Below are 26,435 nucleotides of genomic sequence, written 5' to 3'. Positions count from 1 at the left end.
GTTTGGAGTCATTATCTTGCTGGAAGATCCATTTGCATTCAGGTTTAAGCCTCCTGGCAAAGACGACCAGGTGTTTGGCTAAAATATCCTAGTACTTGGTACAGTTAATGATTTTGATGTCCATAACTAGGTGATAGCAAAACAGCCCAATAATATTATGCCTCCATATGAGCCTCCATATAACCTCCATATTTTACAGTAGGTATGATGTGCTTTTCTGCATGCCTTTTCTTCATTCAACACCAAACACACCGCTGGTGAGTGTTGCCAAGGAGTTGTATTTCGTCTCCCCTGCTTCCAGTCCAACTGCCAGTGCTGTTTTGCAAGCTCCAGGTGCTAATGTTTGTTAGTTGCTCTCAATAAAGTTTTTGTTTTATAGGCAGGCCTTCCAAATAGTCCATTAGCATGGAGGTGGTGTTGAATTGAAGATTTGTAGACTTGGTGACCTGAAGATACAACCAAGTTTTATAATTCTGCAACTGTGTCCCTCAGACTTTTCTTTGCCTCCTGAGTCATCATCCTGTTTGTGAATGGAAGACAAACCAGCATCCTCTGCTATGCAGGTTTACCACTGTTCCAAAGGTTTTAAACTTTTTCAATTATTGCTGTAATAGGGGAAAGTGGTATATTTAGTTAGTTGTTTTATGCCCATTGTCTGATTTATGAGAGACATCAGCCATTTGTCTCTTTTCATTGGTGAGTTTTTTGCCTTTTCCCATGTTGATGGATGACAAAGGGAATTTACATGTGCGTTACATCATTTTCATATCCCAGTGAAACAGGAAAACATGGAAGGCCACTATATAGTTCCTTAAGGCTGAGATGAACACAAAAAGTAGAATATTAATGTAGATTTATTTATTTTTATTTTATTTATAAGAATGTTTAGTGAATTTTGACACCTATCTTTTTGAGAAATGAAATGATTACCCGTTAACAAAATACTTTTTCTCCGAGCAATTGTATTAGAATACAAGAATATAGCCTTTCCATATTTTTTGCATAAAATATAACTCATTCCCGGTGTTATCAGGTATGGAGGTCAATGTATACCGTACCACACTCTTTATTTTAGATGACTCCCTGATAAAGGCTCTTGATCCAGCAACCATATTATACTCGGGTATCTTTTTTCACATCTGTGAAGGGGATTAGGATTGTTAGTATCTCGCATAAAATAAAGGGAAGGTACATGAAATATTGAACACCCCATGCTTTTGTCGTGCTGCGTACACTTGTATAATGAACTTGAGCTCTTGAACCAAGTCTCTGTTTACTTATTAAAAAGCAGGTTTATACCCTTGGAGATGCTTAGAGTAATCTCTGTTAGACCTTACTTCAGTATCAGGCAAGGTGAACATGCATGGTGATGAACTGTGTTTATTTATTCTGAGGAAATGATGGTCTAAATGAACAGATGTGGTAATAATGAGGCTGCCAAAGCTTCCAAATGAAATGCTGCACCTTAGCAGAAAACTGATATCACTGCCACTAAAGGCACAATGAAAATTAAGCACTGGAGTCCTGGCTTTTGAAAACATTTTCTACGGGGAATACAAATGCAATTTCTTAAAAAGTCAAATTAAATGTGCAGAGTGCATTAAAAAGTGTTGGTAAACTAAAACATCCCTGTGGAGAATTAGTTATCTCATAGCCTGTCACCAGAAAAGCTAAATTAATGCCTCAGAATAACAAAAGTCCCCTGTGGAGAAAAAAAAAAGCTACATTTTGATCAATTTCCTTTCTCTCAGTCTTTGGGGTATTACAAGGTCAGTATCCGGTAGTTTAGCAAATTGAGCACAGCTTGCCCTAGCCGAAAATGATAGTGAGAAGACAGTAGCAATCAGGAAGGGAGAATCAAGCATATATTCTTTTCAGCAATGTTGCTGTAGCAACACAATACTTGCTTTTATCACAAGCCAAAAAACCCGTAAGTTCTCAGACTTGAACAAGATTGTTTAGTATGGTGAACAGGCATACCCATCCACCTAAGATAGCCCTCTGAATGCATGAGACAGGGAAAGTAAACGATCTGCATACCAATGCTCACAAACAAATGTAATACTAGGGTCTAATTAATCTAATTAATGAAGGCGGTCTAATTAATTAAGGGTTTTATTCAATTATTTTAAACAGAGATACCACACAAAGTCAGAAAATGTGAAGAACAATATAGCCATCTTTCTTTAGATAATATAAGGTTAACTAATTCAATAGCTGCCATATACAGTAGCTAAGGACATGGGCACCATGACCAACAAGCACCACACAAAGGTTCTGTGGGGAGATCTTACAGGCTATTGGATTTTTTGACGTAACAATGGACCACTTATACAGTGTTTCTGTAATAATTTGATAAGTTCTAAAATCTAATGTCTGTGTAGACCAGACGTTGGGTATAAAAAGTGAATTATGTAAAAAATACATTTGTCATTAAAATAACTTGATGATGTTTTGGTGACTTACTGTATGTTTACATCTGTATGTGTATAGACTTTCATGGACTTATAGCTGGCAAAGTTGCTTACTGTATGTCACTTGGAATTAAGTGTTATTGAAGATTTGTTATAATGTTTGCCTAAATGTTTGTGTTAATAAGCCTGGACCTCTCTGTAAATGCAAAGGAAAGTGGCTAGGAGACACTTCTGATAAGAGATATTGTAAAGCTGATATGTTGTACAATATACGAGATAAGAGATCACTTTATTAGCCATATACAATTTCTTGCATTAGGAATTCATCTTTTTGCATACCCCAGCTTGCTCTCCATGAGACACAGACAGGGAGAGAAGCTTGGAGTCAGAGCTCCTGGAGCAGCTGGGGTTAAGGGCCTTGCTCAGGAGCCCATCAGAGTAGGATTCCTCTGCCAGCCGTGGGATACGAACTGGCAACCTTCCAGCCCCAGGTGCAGATCCTTAGCCACAGTGCCACCACTCCACCCTATTTTTCATTTTATATAATGAAAAAATAGGAGTCTATATTTGTATCTGTAGTCTGTTTCTCCCCAAGACCACAGGTCCTTGGTCACTGTCCATTACTCAAAGGAAGATCCACCAATGAGGGACCCGCAGGATGGGTGCCAGGACTCAACCAATCACCAGCTGTGATGTCACACCTTAAAAGCTAGCATCCAACTCATTTTTCTTTAGTTAACTCACAGGCTCTTCATCTCTTTCTAATTAACCAGATAAACCAGACTGTTTCAACCATGTAAGTGGAAGCATTCTGAGTTAGGACTCAAACTTACTTTAACTGAAGTTATTAACTCTTCTTCTTGTGATTCCTGAATGATTTTCCTTGAAATTCGTGTATCACTTCAGATTGTTTCACAGGTATATTCTATTATGTTTGTTGTTTGTTATGCATGTTTTGGTGTTATATCAATAATTTGTATATTGTACATTTAGAATCAATGTGTAAGACTGTAAATGATTATGTCTGATTGATTCGTAAAAGTCATGACAGTATTCTCGCAATTTACTCATTCCCATTGCTTACAGTAAATTAAAATTCCACATCACGGCAGACTTAAGCTTTTAATTCTAAGATTCTACATTAAATGAATACTCATATACATCATGCATTATGTAAGAAAGCATGCAATAAAAATGATTCATTGTATATATGTAAATTGGCAAAATAAATTATTTTTCACTGATTACAATTTTAATTAGCACAGAATCCTAATGCAATGGATTCCTACCTGAAAGAAAACAATGGAAAGTAAAATGACAAAAAAATAAATAGAATATCTGACCTGAAAACCCTTACAGAGAGTCGACAATGTTTTTAAGCTCTGTGGCTATCCTGCTGGGTTTTAGATAGGCTTTGGAGATTCACCTAGCTTACAGACTAACCCAGTCATTTTAATGTTATTCTCTCCACAAGGTGCTTGTGTATTCTTTTATGTAGTTGAGAAAAAAAAATACTTTTTCTTTTGAAAGATGAGCACAGTAGGTTGCAGCTTTTCTCTTATCCCAAAATGAAATATTATCCAACATTTCTTTCTGAAAAACACAAAGGAAATTAGAAACTTTAAATAGCCTAATAAAACACTATTTTGTCACAACACACTGACAAAGTGTTCTAAGACTCTGTGTGCTAATTGTAGATACTTAAGGAGGCGAAGGGTCGAGTCTCACACCAGCAAGCGAAATGAGCTGAACGGCTTCCTCTCTTTTGTAACCTTTTTTATGTTCATAAAGGAAGTTATCAAGCTTCAGTGCAAGAACTGCAATATCTTGAAGTGGGTGGAGTACAATCTTGGAAGTACTCATCAGAAAGAGCACTTGTATAATCAGTGACCCTTGTTCACGCACAGTGTACAAAATACACTCCACACACTGAAGTTACTGAGACTTTTTTCCCACACAAATAGAACATTTCTATTTGTAGATATACCGTGGGCTTTCCCGATACACATAATGGAACATTTTTACGAGTAAATATATTTAGTCATAAGCAAGTAAATATATTGCTCCACATAAATTGTCATCTTCCTACTACAGTACGTACAATAAATGTCTGTATGTGGTAGGAAACTAGTATAGATCATTTGTGATTCAACCTATACTCCAACTTCAGTTGAACAGATTTATATTTTATAGGTACATTTCAGTGGCTAGTATTCTTCCTAGAAAAGAGGGAAAAGAAAGCCACTAATGAACTTACTGAACTAAAATGTAATCAAATTTTAAATCAAAATTCAGATTTCAGAGTTCAGAGATGCTCAACCAGTACAGGTAGAGCACAGTACAGTACAGACCAGTACAGGTTATCAAGTCTGGGGTACAAATGGAATCCTACAAACCAAATATTGGCCTACAGGCCCTAGTTCCCACACTTCAGTTTAATGGGGTGAATCAGCATTTCCTGATCTCAGAGGTCATCTCTCACAGATGGCAGGCCTTGATGAACAGATCCAACTTCTGTGCGAGTGCAGCCTTTGAACAGCTACAGAAAGGCTTTTGAAGCGTCATGACATGGTCTGTCGAGTGTGTGTGATCCCAAACCTGCTTTGTGGAACTGAGAAGAGTGCAATAACAGAGGACATCTCACAGCACTGAGGATATAACCTAAACATGGCCTTTCAGAACATCTTTCAAACACAGCTAGAAGACAGACTAACCAATGCTATCACCCATCCACTCAGCAAATACTGTACTAGATAGCGGAAGTGTCAACTACAATGATGTCAGCATTTCAGAACCATATTACAACAAAGACAATAAAGAGAGTGTCGCGGACCAGATAAGCAATCCAAGACGACCCATTCCACTCAGCACTATATACCCAAACTGCAACAAAGTCGGTCTATCCCAGACTGACCACATCAGCCACCCTTAAATCCAGACAATCATAGAAGGGGGCAAACAGATTCAAATAGAGACAGACATCATTAATCAATTGCTTATGACCAGGATTCTCAAAGCAGCACAGAGATGTGGTGGGCTGGATATCATTGGCCAGGATATCATTGGCTTTTTAGTCAAAAGTGATGCCTGCAACATGCAGAGTTGCTGTTGTGGCAGTGGAGCTGGCAGTGTTGTCAATGAGAACTTCATTATTAAAATAAAATTCATACCTGATTATTAATTATATTAAAAAAAATCAAGTACTCAATATGAAATCATAAAAATGAATACATCTATGAAACAGAAAAATTGAATTATAATTTGAGTCTTCAATTAACACTACAAATATTCATATTCCAATGGTCCCTCACTCATTTGCCTCATGTGTCATGAACAAATTCACAGAGATGCAAAACTATGACTTATAAAATAAACACATTTACAGATTCTTAAGACTACTATTGTCTGAGTTGTCAAGTGTGTCCCTTCAAAATTGACACATGCACTCCAAAATACAAGATATTAAGTGGGGGGAAACTGGGAAAATAAACCTCTTGCCCATCATTTTAAAAACAGAAGATCCAAAACTGTTTTTTATGGTGTGGGTCCCTTTTAAATGTGCTTCTAAAATATTGTCCTTCACCATTCCCATATTTTGCAAAACACATTCAAATCGGTCTGTGAGTCTAAATGGCACACTTATTTAGTGGCACTGAGACACGCAAGCATGCAAGCGCTCCCGCATTCTCACGAACTCCAGGCTAGCTAAACGCCCATGCACCAACTGACACCACATTCTATTTAAACCCTCACACTCCTCTTCCACGTCGCTCATTATTGAGGTCTTCTCTCTGAGCTCAGGAATTTGTTACTAGTCTCCGCCTTCGTCAGTATTAGCTTTTGGCTACCGACTCAACGCTATCCTCTTGACCACAACTTCGCCTCTCGTTTTGGCGCTTAACCTATTCGGAGCCCTTCTGGCTTTTGACTCCTCGCTCTCGTTTGGTACCGTACTGCTTTGGAACTATCTACCTCCCGATCAGACTCCACCGGAGTAGCCACGCACAGGGTCCTACTTCCTGCTGCGAGATGGAGGCAATTTATTTAAAATATTCTGGAAATATAAGGCTAAAATGAATTACTATCAACATAATCGCTAGCATATTAAATAGCTGTAGATTACGTTTGTTGTAAAAGAAAAGGTGATTAAATTAATCCCAATTTTAGCCCCAGTTTGATCAAGCATGTGATGTATCTTTTGATAGACATGTTTCTGGGGCAAGAGTATGCAATGTTAAGTTTATGAAATTTTGGCTGAGTTAATTTTATTTTTGAGTTCTGAAAAATGAGTAGGTATTAAGAACAATTTATATAAGATTGTATTAACCTAGTCTTACAAAGAGACTGTTCTTTCAGGTATTCCAAAATTATTGTCTTTCCTAAGGCTGCAACAGCAACTCAATTAATGAGGAAAGATCTTTTTAAAGAAAGTGTTGAGTCTGCACATCTTGCTGTAATTAGAATAATAGAACTGTGCAGTTGAGTGACCTTTCTTAATAGTGCCAATTAAACATTTTAATAGTATCTAGTTTAGTGTAATAGAACCAATTAATGAATTTAACTTGAAAATGGTTAGAGTGAAAATTGATAAAGTAGTGCCTGTTACCACAGTAAACAACTGGTAGCTTGATTTTCACATCTGAAAAACAAGTAAATATTTAGATAGATAAGGCTTTATTAATCCTGTAGGGAAATTGATGTGTTACAGCAGTCCAGCCCAAAAACAGACATCAGAATAGTTATAAGAACAAAATAAACAAATAATAAATGCATAGGTGTGTGCAAAATGTGATGACCATAGTCAATGTAGAAACAGTAAAAATATGTGCAAAATGTCCATAGGTTTATACAGACTGATTGTCCAAAAAGTACAATGGAGCAAACATGCTGTTCATAGACGAGTGAATGAAGGGCTAACAGTCCTAGCCTATGGCAGCGTTATGCACCCTGACAGCTGCTGGGAGGAAGGACCTGTGGAAACGTTCCCTTGAATTTATGCAGTCTCAGGGTTGTCTCAAGGGAAAAGACTTATTGGCTGTGATTGATTGTAGTTGCCAGTGATTGTGTCAGTATTGGTGTGATTTTTCTTTTCTTGTTTGTGTGCCCCTTCTAAGTCATACTCAATTTCTACAAATTAACGTGGAAGTCTCAGCTGGTGCTGGACCAGTTTGGTCCAGACCTTGGACAGAGGGGGGCAGGAAAGGATGTAATAAGTGACAAGGCTCTATGACACCTGACAGTTTTAAAAAAAAAACACCTGCCCCTGACTGAGACAATGGCAGACCCTAACCCCCCCCCCCCCCCGATTGGGACTGGCTAACCAAAAGGGACATAAAAAGACAAAAGACCTGGCTCTGAACAGAGAGAATGCTCTCTCTTCCTCTTACGAGCCCCTATAAGACTGGCAGAGTCTGGAAAGTTGCTGTCTGTGAGACCTCGGGAGAGAAGAAAAGTGAGTTAAGGAACTGCAGGCCAAAAGAGACGTTTACAGCAGAATGGGAGATGGGAGAACTGTGTTGGGATGTTGTTTTCCTGGGGGCAGGGAACAAAGAAACAGCCCTGGAGAGCCGAGACTGCAGAAAGAGAGTGGAACAGAGTGCAGCCTGCAGGAATAGTTCCAACAGAGCCCAGCCATTACAGAGACTGGGGAGATTGGGCAGCATTCTTCTTACCAACCGAGGATACTGTGGATGAATGGAATCTTTTTGGACTCTGTGTGTATATATATGTAATGTGCTGTATACTGTATGTGCTGCTTGGGGTACAGGCTTTCAAGTGCCTTTTTCATATTACCTCAATGGACTGTTGACCCTCCAGAATAAAGTGTGCCCCTTGGAGATACTTTTTATGTTGTGGGTGTAGTGTTTTTGGTTAATAATGAACGTTGTAATCACTAGAAAATAAAAAGAAAACTTAAACAATACTGGTGTCTGTTGCTAAAATGTGCGTATGCAGGAAGATAAAAATAGAGGCAGGGGGAAAAGGGTCCTTGTACCTCATAAGTGCGTAGTTGGCACAAAGCAAAAGTAGTTCACCGTTCCATGGCATAAGCAACAGAGGCTTGCTTCACTTGGAGAAATCGCCTCCCTGTTGGTGTTACAGTTCGATAAATAGATATAAATGCACTCTGTCACTCCACAAGTCAAGAAAAACAGAGGTGTTCTCACCAAGGGTTGGTAAGAAGAAAGAAGTGTTCTCACTTCATTTAAGAAGTCGTGTAAATGGTTAAAGAAATTTTCTCTCTAAAATTCACCAGATACAACAATTACTATATTGCTGGTGGGTTAGATTTGTGAAGGTAAAATACTTTTGGACTATAGAGAATCTTCTATAAAAACTGTTTGCAGCTTGCATATTATGGTATATAAATACCATATTATATTTTAATGTGCAGTAGGTTATTAAAGTATGTACTGTATAGTGTGCATACATAATTGTGTACACATCAAAAAAAAGGAATTCAGTATATTAATGTTATTGTGTTGACCTTAGCCAAGAAGTCTTCATGCCAAGGTATATATACTGTAGTTCGTCATCTCCTAAGCATCAGGTTACAGTAATGTTTCATTCATACATTGTTTCACGCAAGAACTGTACCCTATAACCCCCTATGACGTAAAGCAAGTTATAAAAAGTAAGGAGGAGGAGGAGGGAAAAACAATACAATTATTAGTCGTCTCTTCAATGCGGTTTAAAGGTCAAAATCGTGAGAGAGGTAACAAGCGCTGCAGTTTCTGTTTAATTTTGTGTCAAGTACTGTATTTGGATCCTCCACGTCTTGTTACTGCACAATGTGGTCCTTAGTCGAGGTTTCGATATGCGTTATTTGCTTTACTCTCTGCGCTCTTTAACAATTACGTACATGTAAAGTACGTACTGAAAGTGATCAAATGATTTGTTTTTGTAAGTGAACAGATTATAGTGGAAGAAGGCGGGGGCTTTGACGTCATCATTTTTGCTGGTATGTAGTGGGTACATCCTAAAAACTTTCATCACGCAGGACACTTTCCACTGAGACGGGGGAAACCTATTACAAAAGTGAGACCTGCTGCCTGTGTGCCTTCAAGAAAACTTTGTAAGAGTACCATTTTAACAAATAAAGAGTCATGTTTAACTTTGAAATGACAAGGAAACAATAATATCGAGTCAAAAAAGGAAAAGTATTTCCAGTAACCTAAACTAAAACCCCTCTACATATGGAAACGGTACAGTCCCTTTGCATCAGCTCCATGTGACAGCACATGAATAGGAGGGACAGAGGAAAAGAGAGTTGACTCATTGAGAGAAGAACCGGCTTTTAAAAAAAAATAGGTTAAGGATAGCCGTTTTATTTTCGTAATTTATTTTTTAGTTAATACATATTTATTTCATTGTATTTTTAAGCTTTATTTTAGCTTTTGGGGGGGGCAATATCCAGCATATACCGGTAACTGTACAGAGTTTGAAACTGATACGTTATGTATCAAAGTTCGGTCAGGCTGTGCTCCACCCTACTACAAAGAGACATCCCGGTGCTTCGTGTCTCTGCCCTCGGGTCGCCGGTCAAGAAGGCGGCGACACTGAAGAGATCTTCTTCCCCGGCGCCGCGGTACTGCCACTCGGTCTGTGCCGACAACTTGAGCAGCAGGACCAGCGTGCCGGCAGCGCCCGCCGGGCTGGTGTCTCCCAGAGCAGGTGAGTCCGGAAGGAGGCCCTGCTAATAGTAGTACTACCTCTGGCAGTGGCTTTTGAACCAGTTGTCACGATTTAACAAAAAATGAGTGTTTCCATAAACACTGAAAAGACTAAAACAAGTCTTCTAGTCTATATCGATTTTACATGTGATACGTATCTTGCATAGGAGCAAACTCTAAACAATTAAGTGAGGCTGCGAATGGAAAATTTAAATACGGTTAGTCTACTGACGTGTTCGTTTTTAGTACAATTCAGGTAATTACTATGCGTGCTAGGTAGTGTGAATTGTATAGCTTGGCAAGATTGTGCCTTTTGCCGCTGTGTTCTTAAAGAAAACGTGTAGAATGTGTACATCTGAAAATTAGTTAGATGAGGAGTGACTTTTGCCCCTTTTCAGAAGATATTGGCATCTTCAGATTGTGTCTCATCTCGTTTGCTGTCCGCTTACTCCTGGTGGGGTCGCGGTGGTAACTAACACTGCTGAGCAGGGCCGTCCAGACTCCCCTGTCCCATCCACAATCGCCAGCTCCTCCTGGGGGATTCTCAAGGCCAGCTGAGAGAGAGAATCCCTCCAGCGTGTACTGGGTCTGTCCTGGGGCCTCTTCCCAGTGTGCTGTGCCCAGTACACCTCCAGTAGAGCAGTTTAGATACACTATAAATCGTAACTTACAGGACACGAGTTTAACAACTGTGTTTTAAAGTGGATTTTCTATTCTGAACAATCAGAATTCTCTAACTGTCCCATGATATCAGGATGATGTCAGAAATCTAACACCAGAGCAAGGATGTCTGCTTAATGTTCACATAGGCTGTAATTTTAGGAGTTAGTCATTGATGATCTGCATTGACATTACAAGGCCAAGTGAAAGCCATAAGGGGTGGTACAAATCAAGTTACCTGGATGAATGGAGCACGTGTGCCTGTATAGTTTTGTAATCACGTGTGTTGTAAGGATTAAGATATCCGCAAGGCTGTGAAGATGCCCATCCAGCTACTTTTATTTCACAACACAGCAGTTCAGCCAAATAATCTACCAGTATTTAAATAGGAATATTAACTGCATGAAGATCAGCAATCGGTTTCTAAAAGCGTTCCCAAATTAGCGAAAATACAGTGGTGTTAAAGTGAAAAATCATGCATCCCAGGCTGCTCACATGCACAGTAGCACTAGAGGGCTGGTGAAAAGGAATTGGAAACGCAATTGCAATACCCCCTGTGCAACGTACTATAGTTCCGTTTCTGTGTTAATGGATTAAAGATGAGGGTACTGTGCGCTCCACCTGCGCTCTAGGAAACCTATTAAAATGTGTTGAATCTCGCAGAAAGGGAGCGTTCGGCCTGTGTGTCCAAGTAATTTAGTTTAATCTCTGCATTGGTAGGAGTCTTCTCTTTCACGGCTTAAAATTCATATGGTTTAAGATTTCTGTCTTAATATTTATACATTTCTGTCTTCTGCTAACAGAATAGCCACCCATTTTCTAAGCGCTTCTTCCAATTCAGGATTAAATCCCAGGGGTGCTGAAGCCTATCCTGGGAAACGGTGGGTGCAAGGCAGGGTACGCCCAGGGGTGGCAGACACAGACCCAGACCCACCCACTCTCACAACAGGGCCAGTTTTCCCAGATGCCGGTCAACCTACCAGTATGTTTTTGGATTTGTGCGAAAACAGGGAGAACAGACAAATGCCGCACGGATAGCACTCCAGGTCTGGAATTGAACCCGGGGCCCCAGCACTGCGAGGCCACAAATGCTAACCACTGCACCACCATGCTGCCAGCTAACAGAACACTTTGCTTACATTTCTTAAGTTTTATGTCTGTCACTTAATACCCTAGAGGCCCCATTTCTCAGGTTTTCTTCAGAGTGGTGTGCTTTAAGTACAGTTACAGTAGATTAAGCCACTGTTACCTGTGAATCTCCCTTGGAATTGAAATGGTTTGCCGGTGAAGGTAAGGGCCATTGAATTTGCTGGGAGTCACCTGAGGCATAAACGGTGACCTACTAGACTAGTAGAAGGAGTTAATACTACACCTTCTGGGCAACCCCTGCTTTAATGAGATTACTCATTACATAATAGAATTAGAGAGGTTGCATTTAATAAGCTCCTGGTAAGGGTATGTGCTGTAAATAGCAGGGTCCAGCTTGCCATCAAACGTACACTGCGCTAGGCTTTTTTTTAGCAGATAGATTTTTGTATACTGGCCTTATTTAGGTCACTTGATAAGGTATGCTATAAGTTTTGTGTTTATTATTAGAATTCCGATGAGGATCACCAGCACTAGAGTGAAAAGATGGTTTTCAGCACGGCAGTTCACTTGTTGATATCCAGTTTATGCAACAGGGATCTCCTCTGAGTTTTGTATGGCTCAGTTCCTCATATCCCCACAGTAATGCAATGATATGCTGAGCTGTAGTGGAGGGAAAAATCTAAAGGGGGAGCATGTTAAGAATTTCATCCCAAGCTGTTGCTTGTACTTTTTTATCGAAGGCAATCGCATCAATAAATTGTTTTGCATTTGAACAGTTTATTTTATAATGTCTATGTGTAAGTTTCACTTTTAGTCAAGCTATATGGCCCACCTTAGTAGTTCTGTGCATAAAATATTTTATATTTATATACAATATATTAAAAATGTAAAAGTTTTATCAAAAGTTAGTTTTCAATGTCATATAAATAATTGTTTCATCAAGTCATTTTCTGTGCTAGTGATTTTAAAAGGAAGATGTATTATTTCCTGAACAAGCGTTAGAGCAATAACAGTGCCTGAAAAATAGCTAATATGACGCATTGTTTTTTTTTAAATGGCCAATTGTGTCAATGAACAGGGCATTGACCTACTGATAAATATTCTGGCAACAGCTCCAGCTCGCTCATACCCACGACGTAGGAAAATTCCAAATCTCCAGCTCTACGCCCTGTTGAAAATGCGCACAAGTCTCTGAAAGTCTGGGTGCTTGCCTTTCTAATTCCTAAACATTACTACTGGATCACCTGAAATGTGAGGAGACCAGTTTATGGAAGAGTGAGAATCAAAGGTAGGACTGAGAAGACTTAAAACTGTCTCTTTTGGTTAATTTTTTGGGGGGCCTTCAGATAACATCAAGTCATCTCTTTATCCTTAACAATGCCTATTTTCACTGTATCTCACTAGGGGTATATAAGACTGGGAAAGTAATATAAATAACATCTTCCCATTTATCACTTTACTGGTTCCATAATAAATTAATCTATCCTCAGAAGGACAAGGCCATCTTTGTTTCTCTTATAGAAGATATTTGAGAACTGTGCTTGTAGCTTTGTAAGGCTAGAAACCGTTTCGTCAGCATAATTGTAATCCTGATTCTTCAGTGAAAAGCTCTGCATGTGGGATTTCAGAAGTCTGTAGAAAAAGGGCCACCTGAAGACTAGTTAATCTTTTCATTATTTAATTCTCTTTATTTCAGCATACAAACATATCAGTTTCGTCTACAGTTTTGCATATCCTGTGAGACTTTTTTTTCTTTTAAATGCTTATAATACATTTTTAAGAATTAAAAGACTGTAGCTGAATATGATTTCAGTATAATTTGAAATGTATAGTCTTCAGAAGTCCAAACACAAAGGTGTGGCTCTAGGGCTAAATAGCCTGGGATCAATCACATTAAACAGTGTAACCTATTGGAGAGTGGAATTTTTTTACACTTCCACATGGAGTTTCTTGCTAATCTGGTAAGAAGATGAATGTACAAGTAAATACGTGTTTAGTTTTGCTAATTTGTTTACTTAATCATTTATAGTACAATGCGACAATACTCTATGTATGGCTGACCATACAGCAGCTAATTCACACAAAATGTCACAGTTTAGTCTAGAAAGAAAGCTATTATTTCACAAACAGCACAAGGAAGGACATTGTCTTGATGGAATGTTGTCACAAGAGAGAGGCAGCAAGTGAGGTCTCAGGGCTTGATCGGTGTAGTGCCATATAGTCAGGAGACCATCATTAATCACAATTGGAGGTGTTTATTGGCGAGATATTCCTGCCCAGATCTTCACACTTGGGTCTCCCCATCAATCTTGGCAAGGTGTCTTGGTCTCCCATATCATGACTCATTGTTGAAAGATAATGTTTTCAGCCACTGAAAATTGCTGACTTTGAACACCCCAGAAGTGCCTCAGTACTGGTACAGTTTAGGATGATTCAGTCCATTCTCCTGGGACAAAAGCACTGTTCTCTTGTTAAGATTGATAAAAACTATAGTTTTCTTTCAGTGTTTATCTTCCTATATTTTTACCAGGCTTAATATTAAACATTTTAAATTTAAAAAACAAGTTTAAGTTCTCTTCTCAACTAGTCCATGCTTATGCAGTAGTCAAAGTCACTTGTGTTTATAGTGAATGAACAAATGAATCAAAATGACACCAAAATAATTTAATCAATATCCAAAAACTGAGAAGAACCAGAATCCAGAGAACACCCATGTATAAATAAAATAGATTTTTGTTTTATTTTCAGTACATTGATCTCTTGAAAGTTTGCTAAGTTCCTTCATTTAAGTGCCAACTTTAAAATGAACCATTACTCAAAGCCATAGGAATCCATATAGTCTTGATAATGTTTGCACATTGATCAAGAACTGATCAATGTGCATACATTAAACAACACATCATTTTAAGGGGCCAAATATGTAACTTGGCAGATGCAAGTAAAGAATATACAGCAATTTAGATTCTTAAATAATTGATAACGTAGTTAAATTTGTAGAAGTTAGGAAATGGGGGAGTTGCAAATTGGGCTGGCCGGACACTTGACTGATCAAGTTTTAATGCTGATAAGTGGTTCTTATCAAATTAAGAATAGTAGAAAAGTACACTATATTCATCCCCTGAATGATTCAGAAATGCAGGAAAATCCACATGAAAGGGATATGGGTGTTTATGTACTGTAGATTCTTCTATGTACTCATTCAAAAGAAAGTGGGGAAGTAATGGAAAAAGTAAACAGAATGCTCACGTATCTAGCAAATAGTGTGGAAATGAAACCTTAGAGAGTTATGGTGATGAACTAATGAGACTTAATTAAGAATAGGTTTCAGGTTTGATTGCCTTATCACAAAAATTATATTGTGGCTTTCCTGGACTCAGAAGATTGCCATATAGGTTTGTACATGGCTGGGTGGCTTGTTGTATACTCCCAAAACCCTATGGGAAAACAAGTGCCTCATGTTCTTGGATTTAAGTGCATTTTCACATAACCTTCACTTGTGTCTTCTGGTTCCTTTTTCACTGTTGATTCTGAACCTGTCCACTTGTTCCACTTTGTCAAGGCCTATGTATGAGGATTTTGAATACTGTGTTTGGGTCAGATCCCATTGTGCTCCTTTTGTGTTCAGAACTAAAAGGGTTAGTTCTTTAGGCCTGTCGGTGTAGAACAGTCCGGGAATGTATCTGGCTGCCAGACTGATTCCAGAACAACTACAGTACGTAGATCATAGTGACTGCTGATTTTTCAAATAAAGTCTTCATATTCTTGTTAATTTAAAAAAAATGTGTTACACCAGTGACTTTAGGAAAAAATGGGATGGATTACATTGTGAAAGTAACTTTCCACAACACTGTTCAATATGATTTAGGAATGTCCTGTGATAGACTACTTCCAGATGTGTGCAGCTGGTTTAATAACTGGTGTAGCCATAGCAGAGCTCCCAGCTGCTCCTGCTCAGAGATGGTTCACAGGCTGCTGTCAGCTTTCATGTGGGTCTTACTACAACTAAAAAATCTTGCAGAACTGGGAGTAAATCAACAAAATAAATTTTGTGTGGCTGATATTGTATCCATCGCGAAAAAGATATATTGTTCAAAATTACATTGTTCATCTCCAAGATCTCTCTCAATTTGGACGTCTATGTAACTTTTGGCTTTTTTAAACATAGAAAAAAAGACATTTAAATAAACTTTACTTTTTTCCTGTTTTTGTCTTTTTGCTTATAGTAGAATGTTACATGGTGGTAATTCTATTTTTCACTTAGGGTCGTTTTTTAGGGTAAAAGAATCGCCTCACCACTTTTACATTATTTCTATGACTGCCGTCCTTAAAATGAATAAAATCTTAGGGGATCTGTACTAAAACTATTCATGGAAATTGATTTAAGCAAATTCAGCTTTTAGTTTTATTTGTGAAGGGCTGTATTTGGCCTTCTTTAGACTAGTGTTAATGCAATTCATGGATCTTGTGCAGGAGTTCAATTCCACAATTAACCAGTAGATGGCACACTAGGTCTGGTATTACTGCCGTGTGGATGACCTTGTAATGTACTTGATTAAGCTCAGTGTTGCAAGGTTTCGTCGTCAAGGCTATGCACAACTAAATTTCTAGACTGCCTTGGAAGGTAAGAAAACTTGAGGAATACTTAAATAATTGGCATAATTCAGGTAAGAACTAAATGCTTGTTAACGAATGCCGTGTCCTTAAACAGTTTACCGTTAATGTTTTTGTTGTGTAATTGCTAGTAAGTTTTCAAGGTTTCTGTTTTGAAAACTGAGGATTCTTAGAATTAAGTAAACCAAATGGATTAATAAATTTTGCTGTGACGGTACGTCAAAAATCAATATTTGTGAAGTTTTGACTTTTGTATCTAAAGTTCACTTTAAATGGTTCACCAAGATGGAACACTTAAGACGTGTAGCCTAGTGCTTTCTTACACTGGCTGACCAAAAAAGAGAATTACTGTATCCTGGTATGGTATTTGGTAGCATACTGGTAATTAGTTAAAGTGGGGATCTGTGTCAGCTGCAAAGGAACACGTAAAGATTAATATACTGCTGAAAAGTAGGAAAAAAAGAAACAACATGTTGACTGTGAGTCTTCTTCAGAACTCCTTTAGGATAAATTGTTGCACCTACACACCCATACTCTGTCATAGGACTACATAATGATCTACATAATAAGCACATGGATTTAAGGGACTCATGATTCTGGCAATCATAAGGGTCTGTAGTCTCAAGCTCATAACCATACCTATTGTACAGGGAACATTTTATTGTTCCTATTCCAAACAACTCCCTGACAGACTGTGTACTATAGGGGCCCTTACTGCCCCATAATGATCTGAGTCACCTGTAACCCTCCATCCCAGATTTGGAGTCTGCTGGAGGGACAAAACCAATTATAAGTCAAGGAAGCTCATTACGGTATACTGTATATAAACAGTCATTTTGGGAATCCTGTCAGAGCCCGTTTTCCAAGCTAACAGTGACTTGACAGGAAGAATTCATGCTTCAAGAAAGGAAAGTGCTTTATTGTTTAGCTTGTCATTTTAGAGTTTATCTTTTACAAGAGGTTAAAGTAGCTTTTTGTGTTAAAGTTAAATACTAGTATTTACTATTTAGTACTAGTATGCTGGCCTGTGCCTGTTACAGTATCAATTTAATAGCTAACTAAATGTTAACCATGTCCTCTTCCAGAGTGAACAGATTAAAAGAAGAACTAGAAACAGAAATCTGTTTATTGTAACTTTATGACTTCTGTTTAAATTTTTTATGGCATTTTGTCAAAATATTGCCATGCATATATACATATTTTAATTATAGATGTGACTGATCTCTGGTATGTTATGTTGAAATTTCTTTTTGGCCTTAAACTGCTGATATTGCAATAGTTTAAAAAAAAGATTGCATTTGTTGAGAGCATTGTTGCATCAAGCAACTACGTGCCACTGTCCTGACCTCTTTTATGGTAAAGTGACATTTCATGTAAGACCAAAAGAAAAAAGTGTACAATGGAAAAGAGCCAGAGATACACACAGCAGCATTCTGAGCCACAGAACCTTTGTTTTACTGTGTGTGAGGGCAGGACATGTCTCCCACCAGTCACTAAAAATAAGCAATTCTACATTCTCATGGACAGAGCAGTACAAGACAAGTCTACAATAGACTGTCTTTCAAATTAATCCCATTCATTCATCAGAGAACTCCATGAAATGATATATTAATTGTTCTTTATCTTTCATTACATTTCTAAGGTGATATATTTCTAAAGTAATTGCTTTTTTTCCAAACCAAAAGTGTACTATACCACAATTCTAACTTTGCCTTCTGTACTATTTGTTTTAAGTTCCCATCCTTGCCGTCTTGATATTTAAAACATTTCTATAACGATTAGAATCTATATAGATTACCCTAGGAATTGTATAGTAAGTAAAACAACGAAATGACTGATGAATTCTGCTAGTTCAAGTGAATGTCAAAACTACAGCATTTTGTTAATACTGGAAAGTGGTAACAAAAATTATATTTCCTTTTTAACTTGTTCCTTTCCAAATTTTGCTTTCCTGAAAAATAAAAAGGGTGAAATGCATGAATGACCTTTCTAGATTAGCAATGCTGATATTAATTAAAAGGTATGGAAATCATTAGAAAACTATACAGTTAAAAAGTGAACAACTACCAGTTAAAATTCCCAAAAATAATTAATGAAAACCTAATGTTGGCTACCTGAGATGTGTGCCAGGAGATTATGTCTAATACATGTTGTGAGGGACTGGATGTATTGCAGGACAGGATCAAAGGCTGAGTGTAAGTAGGGACTAGCTTGAAGGAGCAGGCTAAGTTGGCAGTAAGAGAAGATGGGGTCATTGAGGATACCACGTGTCAGTCTCCTGCTTCATCCTCCTGGAGTTAAAAATAGTCTCATTGGTGGGAACAGTCTGTCACAGCAAGAACTGATGTTGAAATATGGAGTGTCAACACCAGGGTGACAGTGAGCATGACTATCTTCACCACCACGTCAGTGTCTAAATTCAGTTGGATTGAGTTTTCAACAGAAGTGTTCACAAATGTGTCAGTGTGACATAATCATTCATAGGAATACTTTTTAAAGCATGAAGGCAGCAGTGTGGTGCAGTGGACACCTGGTAGGAGAGTCGTGGGTTCACATCCTGGATGTGATGGAGCACTTCTGTAGTACATTTGAGCCAGGTATTCTTAAGGCCAGTCAGTTCCACGCTGTATACTGAAAATGGGTCACTGGGTTATTTATTGTAAGTCAAGCATTTAAAGCCCTACCATCTTTTTTCAAAGCTGCTTTTAATTGGATTCGGAAGATCAATTAATTGTATAGCTGTTTTTCTTGTCGATCTGCACCATTCACACCTTTGCTAAACAGACAAATGTCGAAAAAATGTCTTTGAACGCCATCCCTTTATAAGATCAGTTATTATTATACATGTCAAAAGATGGCATGTTCATCTCTTGAAAGTCTAGTTGCTGTGAAGCGAATTTTGGCAAAACATTGATGGTGATTTAACAAAGTATGTTAACTAAATCCTCTCACAGTCAAAAAACATACTGGTAGGCTTAATTGGCTTCTGGGAAAATGGGCCGTGGTGTGAGTGTCCTGTGATGGACTGGCTTCCTGTCCAGGGTCTGTCTCGCCTTGCACCCATTGCTTGGTGGGATAGGCTCTGGCTCCGGCTCCTCCACAACCTTGAACTGAATGAAGTGGTGAGAAAATGGGTGGGTGTTTTTTTTGGCTGTGCACATGCTATGCTGGCTATCACTCCATTTAATATCTGCTAAAAATACACCAAAAGCCAACCTGTGGCTGTATTACTCAGAGGGAAAAGATGTCTCTGTTGTAGTCATGTGACAGGCATGTACAGTATAATACAACCTCACATGAACTACTCTGCACTTGTGACATCCTGGAAACTATAGCTGATTTGGTTTGGATTTTTAAAATAATTTTCTAAAAATGACTTCATATATGCTTTTTGAAATATACACCGAATCACAGCATGTCAACCTAAAGGCCTCCTTAAGAGATTCAATACTACCTTTTCATTGAACTTTAAATGGTAAACGTTTGTGCAGGAACTAGACCAGGCATGCAGTGTTCTCAAAAGAGGCAGATCTCTGTCTTGGTGGGGCACTTTGACCTGTTTGCTTTGTTTTTTTGTTGCAATGATAATCTGTGACACATTCAAAGTTTATGGGAATGAATACGATAATTTTTATATTGCAATTATTATTGCAGTTAATTCATCATTTGCATGGAAACTGTAACCTGAAAGATAATTTTCATTTAAAAAAATAAACATAAATAAGGAGTTGATAAATTATGTTAATTTAAAAGGAGTACCCTAATTCTTCTGAATGCTGTCACATTTAAACCAATCTTAAAATCACAAGAGCCCATACTTCAGTATAATAAAAGAAGTTGATCCAGATTATGAAACCACTTGTACTGCAGCTCAGTCATTTCTACTACATTGATGTTGCATACGATGTGGCATAAATAAGGAGGTCATTGATTTCAAGCTTGGCTGATTTTTCTCATTTGGCTTGTCCCTTTTGTGTTACTCTAGTTTACTCATCTACACGTTTGTTAATGACTCCTGGAGGTGAAATAAAATAATGTTTATTGTGGGCAGCACAGTAGCACTGTGGTGTGTTCTCCACATGTTTGTGTGAGTTTCCTGCAGGTGTCCCTTTCCTCCTACAGTCTAAAAACATACTGGTAGGGTAATTGACTTCTGGGAAAACTGGCCCTGGTGTAAGTACTGTATGTGTTTGTGTGTGTTTGTGTCTATCTGACCTGCAGTGGACTGGCATCCCATCCTGCTTTGCGCATATTGCTTGCCGGGATAGCTCTGGGGCCCCCACGACCTTAAATTTAAAGAAGTGATTAGAAAATGAAAGGATGGATGAATGAATTTTTAATGCACAGTATTTAGTATGCATAGCCTAGATTAAAGAGACAGTAGACTTGTGCAGAAGGTCAACACTTGGAGTTCATTTTATAGTACCCCAGTTCATAAATATTGAATGATCGTATACTTAATGAGACCTCTTAAAAGATCATATCAGAACTCCCTAAACCATCTTCTCTTGATATTGATTGGCCTTTGATGATTCTGTTGTACAACCCTGATTCTTTTGAGAAATCTCTGACAGTGTTGCACTAAAAGTCCTTTTTACAGAATCACTGTTGTTCTCTGCCTTCCTGTTATGGTGACAGTGTTCCGGTGCACTTCCTCTGTGTGTTGTGGTTACGCAGGTTTGTCATTTCAACACGATTTCTGGTGTAGAGATTCATATGTTTTACTGACATCTTTATCGTGTAATCCCAGATTTGCACACTGACGTTCTAGTGGGTTTCAGACAGGCTTAGGAACTGTGGTCATGTGCTACAGTAGCTCACTACAATAGCACGGCAGTATTAATATTCATTAACAGCAGAAGGCATTGTCAGTTCAAAACGGTTTACGTTCCACACACTACAATTTTGCATAGAGATCATTCTGGAAAATGGATGTTGTAGGTAAGATTAACCTTTTTTTTTAACATTCCATACAACTCAAAACTAAGTTTTATTTTTTATTGACAACACATTCTCAAATATTTTACTCCTTCAGTGTTACTGGTATTTTGCGGTTATTTTACCTCATGAAGAACTTGGATTATTTTAAGGTTTTTACCTTAGGTGAGGATCACTTTTTGTGGCACTACAGCTTTAGCAACTTGTTTTCCAGTGGACTATTAGATCATGGAAATGTTTTATTTTGATCTTTTTACCGTGGAGACAAGTTTAATTGTGTGTAACTTTGGAATTTGCAAATAAAACATGCTATAGGATATTTCAACTTGTCACAGCATGCAACATAGTGAAATGCAGACACTTTGAAATCGTTGTTTTGTTTGTAATCAAAAAATGAATTTATTGGATGATATTTCGTTGTTTGAAATTTAACCTTTATTTTCATTAATACTGTATCTATATATGGTGTCTTTCAAGTAATGTAGTGATTTGGAACGAACGGTTGGTTTTATTTCATATACATATTTGCTTGTTTTAGAATATTATTGCTAAATATATTAATATACAAGGGAGTGTGAATGGTATCATTGTGAATGAAAACAGTTGCTGTAATATGTACCCTGGTTATCTTTACTTGTGTAAAGGTAATTTTGCTAATAAATAGGTTTTAGAAAAGACTAGGCCAGTCCTTGACCCTTTAATTCTCTTTCGTCTAATTGGACGAAAAAATACAAATACTAAACCAGTTGCTGTTTGTATAACAGGATTTCTTTTTTACAAAATGCTTGCGTTGAAATTTATTTTCTGAGCTCTGTCTTGCTTAGCTTTATGGACAACAGTGAGTATATCAAAGGCAAATCAGGTTTTTCAGAAGACAACAGTGTTAGTGCTTTAAACCAGACAATTAGACAGAAAACAAGTGTTTTATTAGTACAGTGGTGTGTATCATAGTGGAGACCATGGTTGAATCCTCTGACAGGGAGATTAGTTTTTTTTTATATAATAGGAAAGCAGTCCAAGAACTATTCAGGTCTTAGGTGCTTAGGTGCTTATGGAGGCATAGGTTCTCACTAATGACATTCTGACTTTTCAAGATCTCTTCCTACACCTTATGCTTGTGGGAGTGTGGAACACCAGCCATGTAGTTGAAGCTGATACCCTGGCCTCTAACTACTGAACAGCCTAGACAGACCTCATGGCTTCCTCTTGTTTGAAATCTTTCTTATATTCCTCTGTACGACTCTAATCCCATGACTGATGTCTGTGCTTTCTTGTCAGTTTGTTCCATGGGCAACAGCACGAGCAGGCTGTACAGTGCCCTGGCCCAGACGCTGAGCAGCACCCCGCTATCTCAGCAAGAACAGTACAGGGAGCAGCCTGTGGAGGTGGAGCCCATCGACCCAGAAGAGCTGCTGAAGAAGTGTGAGGAAGTGCTGCAAAACAGGCCGCCCAGACTGAACAGGAGCTTTGTATTTCCCAAGAAGAGCAGGCCTAGCCCCCACCGGCCAATCAGAGTCATGCAGTGGAACATTCTTGCACAAGGTACTGGAGGCGTCAAACCTTTCGCATTTCTTTACTGCCCTACAAGCCTGAATCTTAATTTTTATGGTGCTGCATTGTGCACCACTTGCATGTTTACATTGTATTAACTTAACGTCCTTCCAATTCTCGATTTTGTTTTTCATTGCAGCTCTTGGGGAAGGCAAGGACAGCTTTGTGCAGTGTCCATTGGATGCTCTGAATTGGGCCGAGCGAAAGTACCTCATTCTTGAGGAGATTCTAACCTACCGGCCGGACATCTTTTGCCTGCAGGAAGTAGACCACTACTTCGACACCTTCCAGCCAATCTTCACCAGTCTGGGGTACCACAGTAGCTTCTATCCAAAGCCCTGGTCTCCTTGCTTGGACGTGGAGCACAACAACGGGCCAGATGGCTGTGCTTTGTTCTTTAACAAAGAGAGGTTTGAACTGGTGGACAGCACCAATATGCGGCTGGTTGCAATGATGCTGAAGACCAACCAAGTGGCTATAGCTCAGACTCTGCGATGCAAGGAAACCAGGATGCTGTTTTGCGTGGCCGTCACCCATCTCAAGGCCAGGAGTGGCTGGGAGAGGTTCCGCTGCTCTCAGGGCTCGGACCTCCTGCAGAACCTGCAGTCCATCACCAAGGGGACGGGTATCCCACTGCTCATCTGTGGGGACTTCAACGCCGAGCCCACAGAGGATGTGTATCGGCACTTTGCCAACTCCAGCCTCAACCTCAATAGCGCCTGCAAGCTGCTGAGCCATGATGGCCAGTCTGAGCCTCCCTACACTACCTGGAAGATTCGTCCTTCTGGGGAGAGCTGCCACACACTAGACTACATTTGGTACTCCCAGCATGCCTTCAATGTGGACTCTGTGCTAGATTTCCCAACAGAAGAGCAGATAGGACCCAATAGGCTGCCTTCTTACAATTACCCTTCAGATCACCTGTCCTTAGTGTGTGATTTCAGCTTCACTGGTGAACCAGACAGACTTTTATAGGTCACATTCACAGGACTTGTAATGGTTACAAATTACTATATTGTAACCATGTATCAGGGACATGCAACTTGCAATACTTCCAGTGTGCTCCATTCTAGAATTTTGATACAACCTGTTCCTTATTTTTTTTTCCTGATGCTTAGCTGGATCAATTTAGTAATTATGGAGCTGATTGTAGCAACATTTTGGAATGGAGCAGAATAGAAAGGTAGCAAGTTGATATATACATCTCAATATAATTTGTTTTCTACTATAGCTGCTAGTTTCAACTGTTATTGTAACTTAATACTGCATTAGCTTTAAGGTGCAACTTTAAGAATTGAAAGAGCCATGGACCACTTAAGTCTTACTTCGTTCAGAAACAACAATAACAGAATAGCAGATTTGTGCAAATAGCGCCAGGACAAAAAGAATTGAGGAATGTTCCTCTATTTATAGACATTTGTGTTTTAGGTTTTTCTTTAGATACTAATGTTATATAAGTATATTCCACATAAACTTAATGGGTAGTCCTTTCAAAATTTCCATTCAGTTTGTACATCAACTTCTTCTGGAAAATAAAATATCTAAGTGGCTACTAAAGATCCATCTAATCTTTTAAAGGATTAGAACTCGTATCTATCTGTTGGAAAACAAACTCAAGCCAAACAGTGATAGTGTCCACAAAGGAACAGGCATCACAGAAAGGTCTTATAAAAAGGTTTTTAAAGTAGTACAATGCAAGAGATTGGCAAACCAATGTCATATAGAGCAGGTTTTAAAAACTAGACTTCCCAACTCATTCCATTTCTCACCTGGAGTAATTAGACTGATATGTTACACAGTACTATTGCACATTTAAGGAGCTGGTTGCTACAAAGTCCAGGAATGGAGCAGGTTGGAAGGTCAAGCTGATTTCTTAGGCAAACTTAACAGCAAACAAAATACAACAGCACATTTGTCTCTGTATTTAAAGATTTAAAAACTATAAAAAGATGTTGTGCTTAACCTATTTGTAGAATAACACTGACAGATCCCCACTGTTACAAACCAGTAAGAAAAAGTTACTGTTAATATAAGGAGAACAGGACTGTAAAATCTCTGCACTTTCAATCAATATCAATGAATACAAATGTTTAATTTGCTTTTTTTAAAGCAGAACATACTGTAGAAGGGTTTGGATGATTTCCATTTAAAAATATGGAAAAAAAATCCAATATTTGGTCTTGCAGCTCTATCTGTATACTGAATGAATTCAGTAGCGACAACTGGAAATGGATAACCAAGCAATAGATATATTTAAAACTGCAATAATCAGAATGTTCTAGTGTTAGGAGTTAACCACTTAAATGTTGCTAATTATAATAAAACATTTTCAACAATGCAGTTTTATAATATATTAGAAAATCTGTGTCCTGCTGTGGATGGATTGTGAGATCTTTAATTGATCAGAGTACTAAGTCTTCCTGAGATTTCCATATGTCTGAATTAAAATGGCATTTATGAACTTTGAAAATTAGAACTGTTTTATACACACCATCTTTAATGTAAGCAGCTTAATAATGGCAAAAAAATGTGCAAAAAAAATGAAACTTGTGAATTAAAACTGTAAAATCAAAGTGGAATGTGCGACCGACTGAAGATGTCTGTTCAACATGAAAATCTGTGTGATCCAATTCATGTGTTGTTTAACTTAGCTTTATTCATTATTTATAGACTTTTTTTGTCATTCCAACTGTTTGTGGAGTGTTTACAGTTATAGGAGTGCAATAATGGAAATTATGTCAATATTTTTTTACAGTGATTGGGACTTTAGTGTGTATTGTAGGAATTAAATATTATTTTTCTGAAATTATTTAAATGTTGAAGTTGTCCTCATGCCTGCATCTTTACTAAATGCCAAGAATAAAAAAATAATCATTCTTGATTTCTGCTTTTGTGTTTTCATAAATAATTGATGGAGACCAATATTCTATTCAGTAATGTAAAGGAGGGAAAAATCCACTCTTAGTTCAGAAAGCTGTCTCCCCTACCTTTTTGCCAGAATCACTTTCACACGTTTCACTAGATATGCAATACCAGTGGCTCTGATACCTGCTGCACTAGGTGGCACTAGTGCAATTTATTGCTTCTGCTTCTAGTAATGCAGGTCATTTCAAAAGGTTCTGGAAAAAAGACAAAATGTAAGAATTGTACTTTGAATTCTTTATCTCGTTTTAAATTATTTTTAATCCAGGTTATCTGAACATATCTACCAGTTGTTGGTTTTTTTAATCTGTTTTCTAACCACTTCACCCAGTTCAGGTTGCAGGGGAGCCAGAGTCTAACCCAGCAAGCAACAGGCAGAGTATACCCTGGACAGGACGCTAGTCCATTACACACTGACACCAGGGCCTGTTTTCAAGTCAATTAACCTACGAGTATGTCTTTAATGAGAGGAAACCCACACGACCATGGGAGGGACAAACAAGCTCCATCCAGACAGCACCCCAGGTGTGGAATTTAACCCCTGGCCCCAGCACTGCTAACCACTGTGCCACCTGTT

The 26,435-nt window shown here is 38.3% G+C and overlaps 1 protein-coding gene across 3 annotated transcripts; it reads left to right on the top strand.

The window, feature by feature from the left end:
• The first annotated feature begins 9,651 nt into the window (after positions 1-9,651).
• LOC148840895 (nocturnin-like) lies at positions 9,652-25,817 on the top strand. 3 transcript variants are annotated; one of them, XM_088924790.1, is made up of 3 exons: positions 9,652-10,088; positions 22,664-22,927; positions 23,076-25,817. In XM_088924790.1, exons 1-3 carry the CDS (start codon positions 9,872-9,874, stop codon positions 23,909-23,911), a joined length of 1,317 nt encoding a protein of 438 aa, XP_088780916.1. In that variant the 5' UTR covers positions 9,652-9,871; the 3' UTR covers positions 23,912-25,817. The 3 variants fall into 3 exon arrangements, with proteins under 3 accessions (XP_088780916.1, XP_088780924.1, XP_088780934.1); XM_088924798.1 differs by lacking the exon at positions 9,652-10,088 and adding an exon at positions 16,397-16,500; XM_088924808.1 differs by lacking the exon at positions 9,652-10,088 and adding an exon at positions 16,415-16,457.
• Positions 25,818-26,435: the final 618 nt, after the last annotated feature.

This window comes from Atractosteus spatula, chromosome 1 (genome assembly GCF_055471065.1).
Source record: "Atractosteus spatula isolate fAtrSpa1 chromosome 1, fAtrSpa1.hap1, whole genome shotgun sequence".
NCBI lineage: Eukaryota > Metazoa > Chordata > Actinopteri > Semionotiformes > Lepisosteidae > Atractosteus > Atractosteus spatula.
The sequence above is the reverse complement of the archived record's forward strand: the minus strand, read 5'-3'. Positions and strand labels throughout refer to the sequence as shown.

What these genes read in the sequence shown, in the direction of transcription:
- LOC148840895 (XM_088924790.1), top strand. Translation starts at nt 9,872, where the DNA reads ATGTATCAAAGTTCGGTCAGGCTGTGCTCCACCCTACTACAAAGAGAC. An exon ending in GCTGGTGTCTCCCAGAGCAG is followed by an intron (nt 10,089 to 22,663) that starts GTGAGTCCGGAA and finishes CTTTCTTGTCAG; the next exon opens with TTTGTTCCATGGGCAACAGC. An exon ending in GTGGAACATTCTTGCACAAG is followed by an intron (nt 22,928 to 23,075) that starts GTACTGGAGGCG and finishes TTTTCATTGCAG; the next exon opens with CTCTTGGGGAAGGCAAGGAC.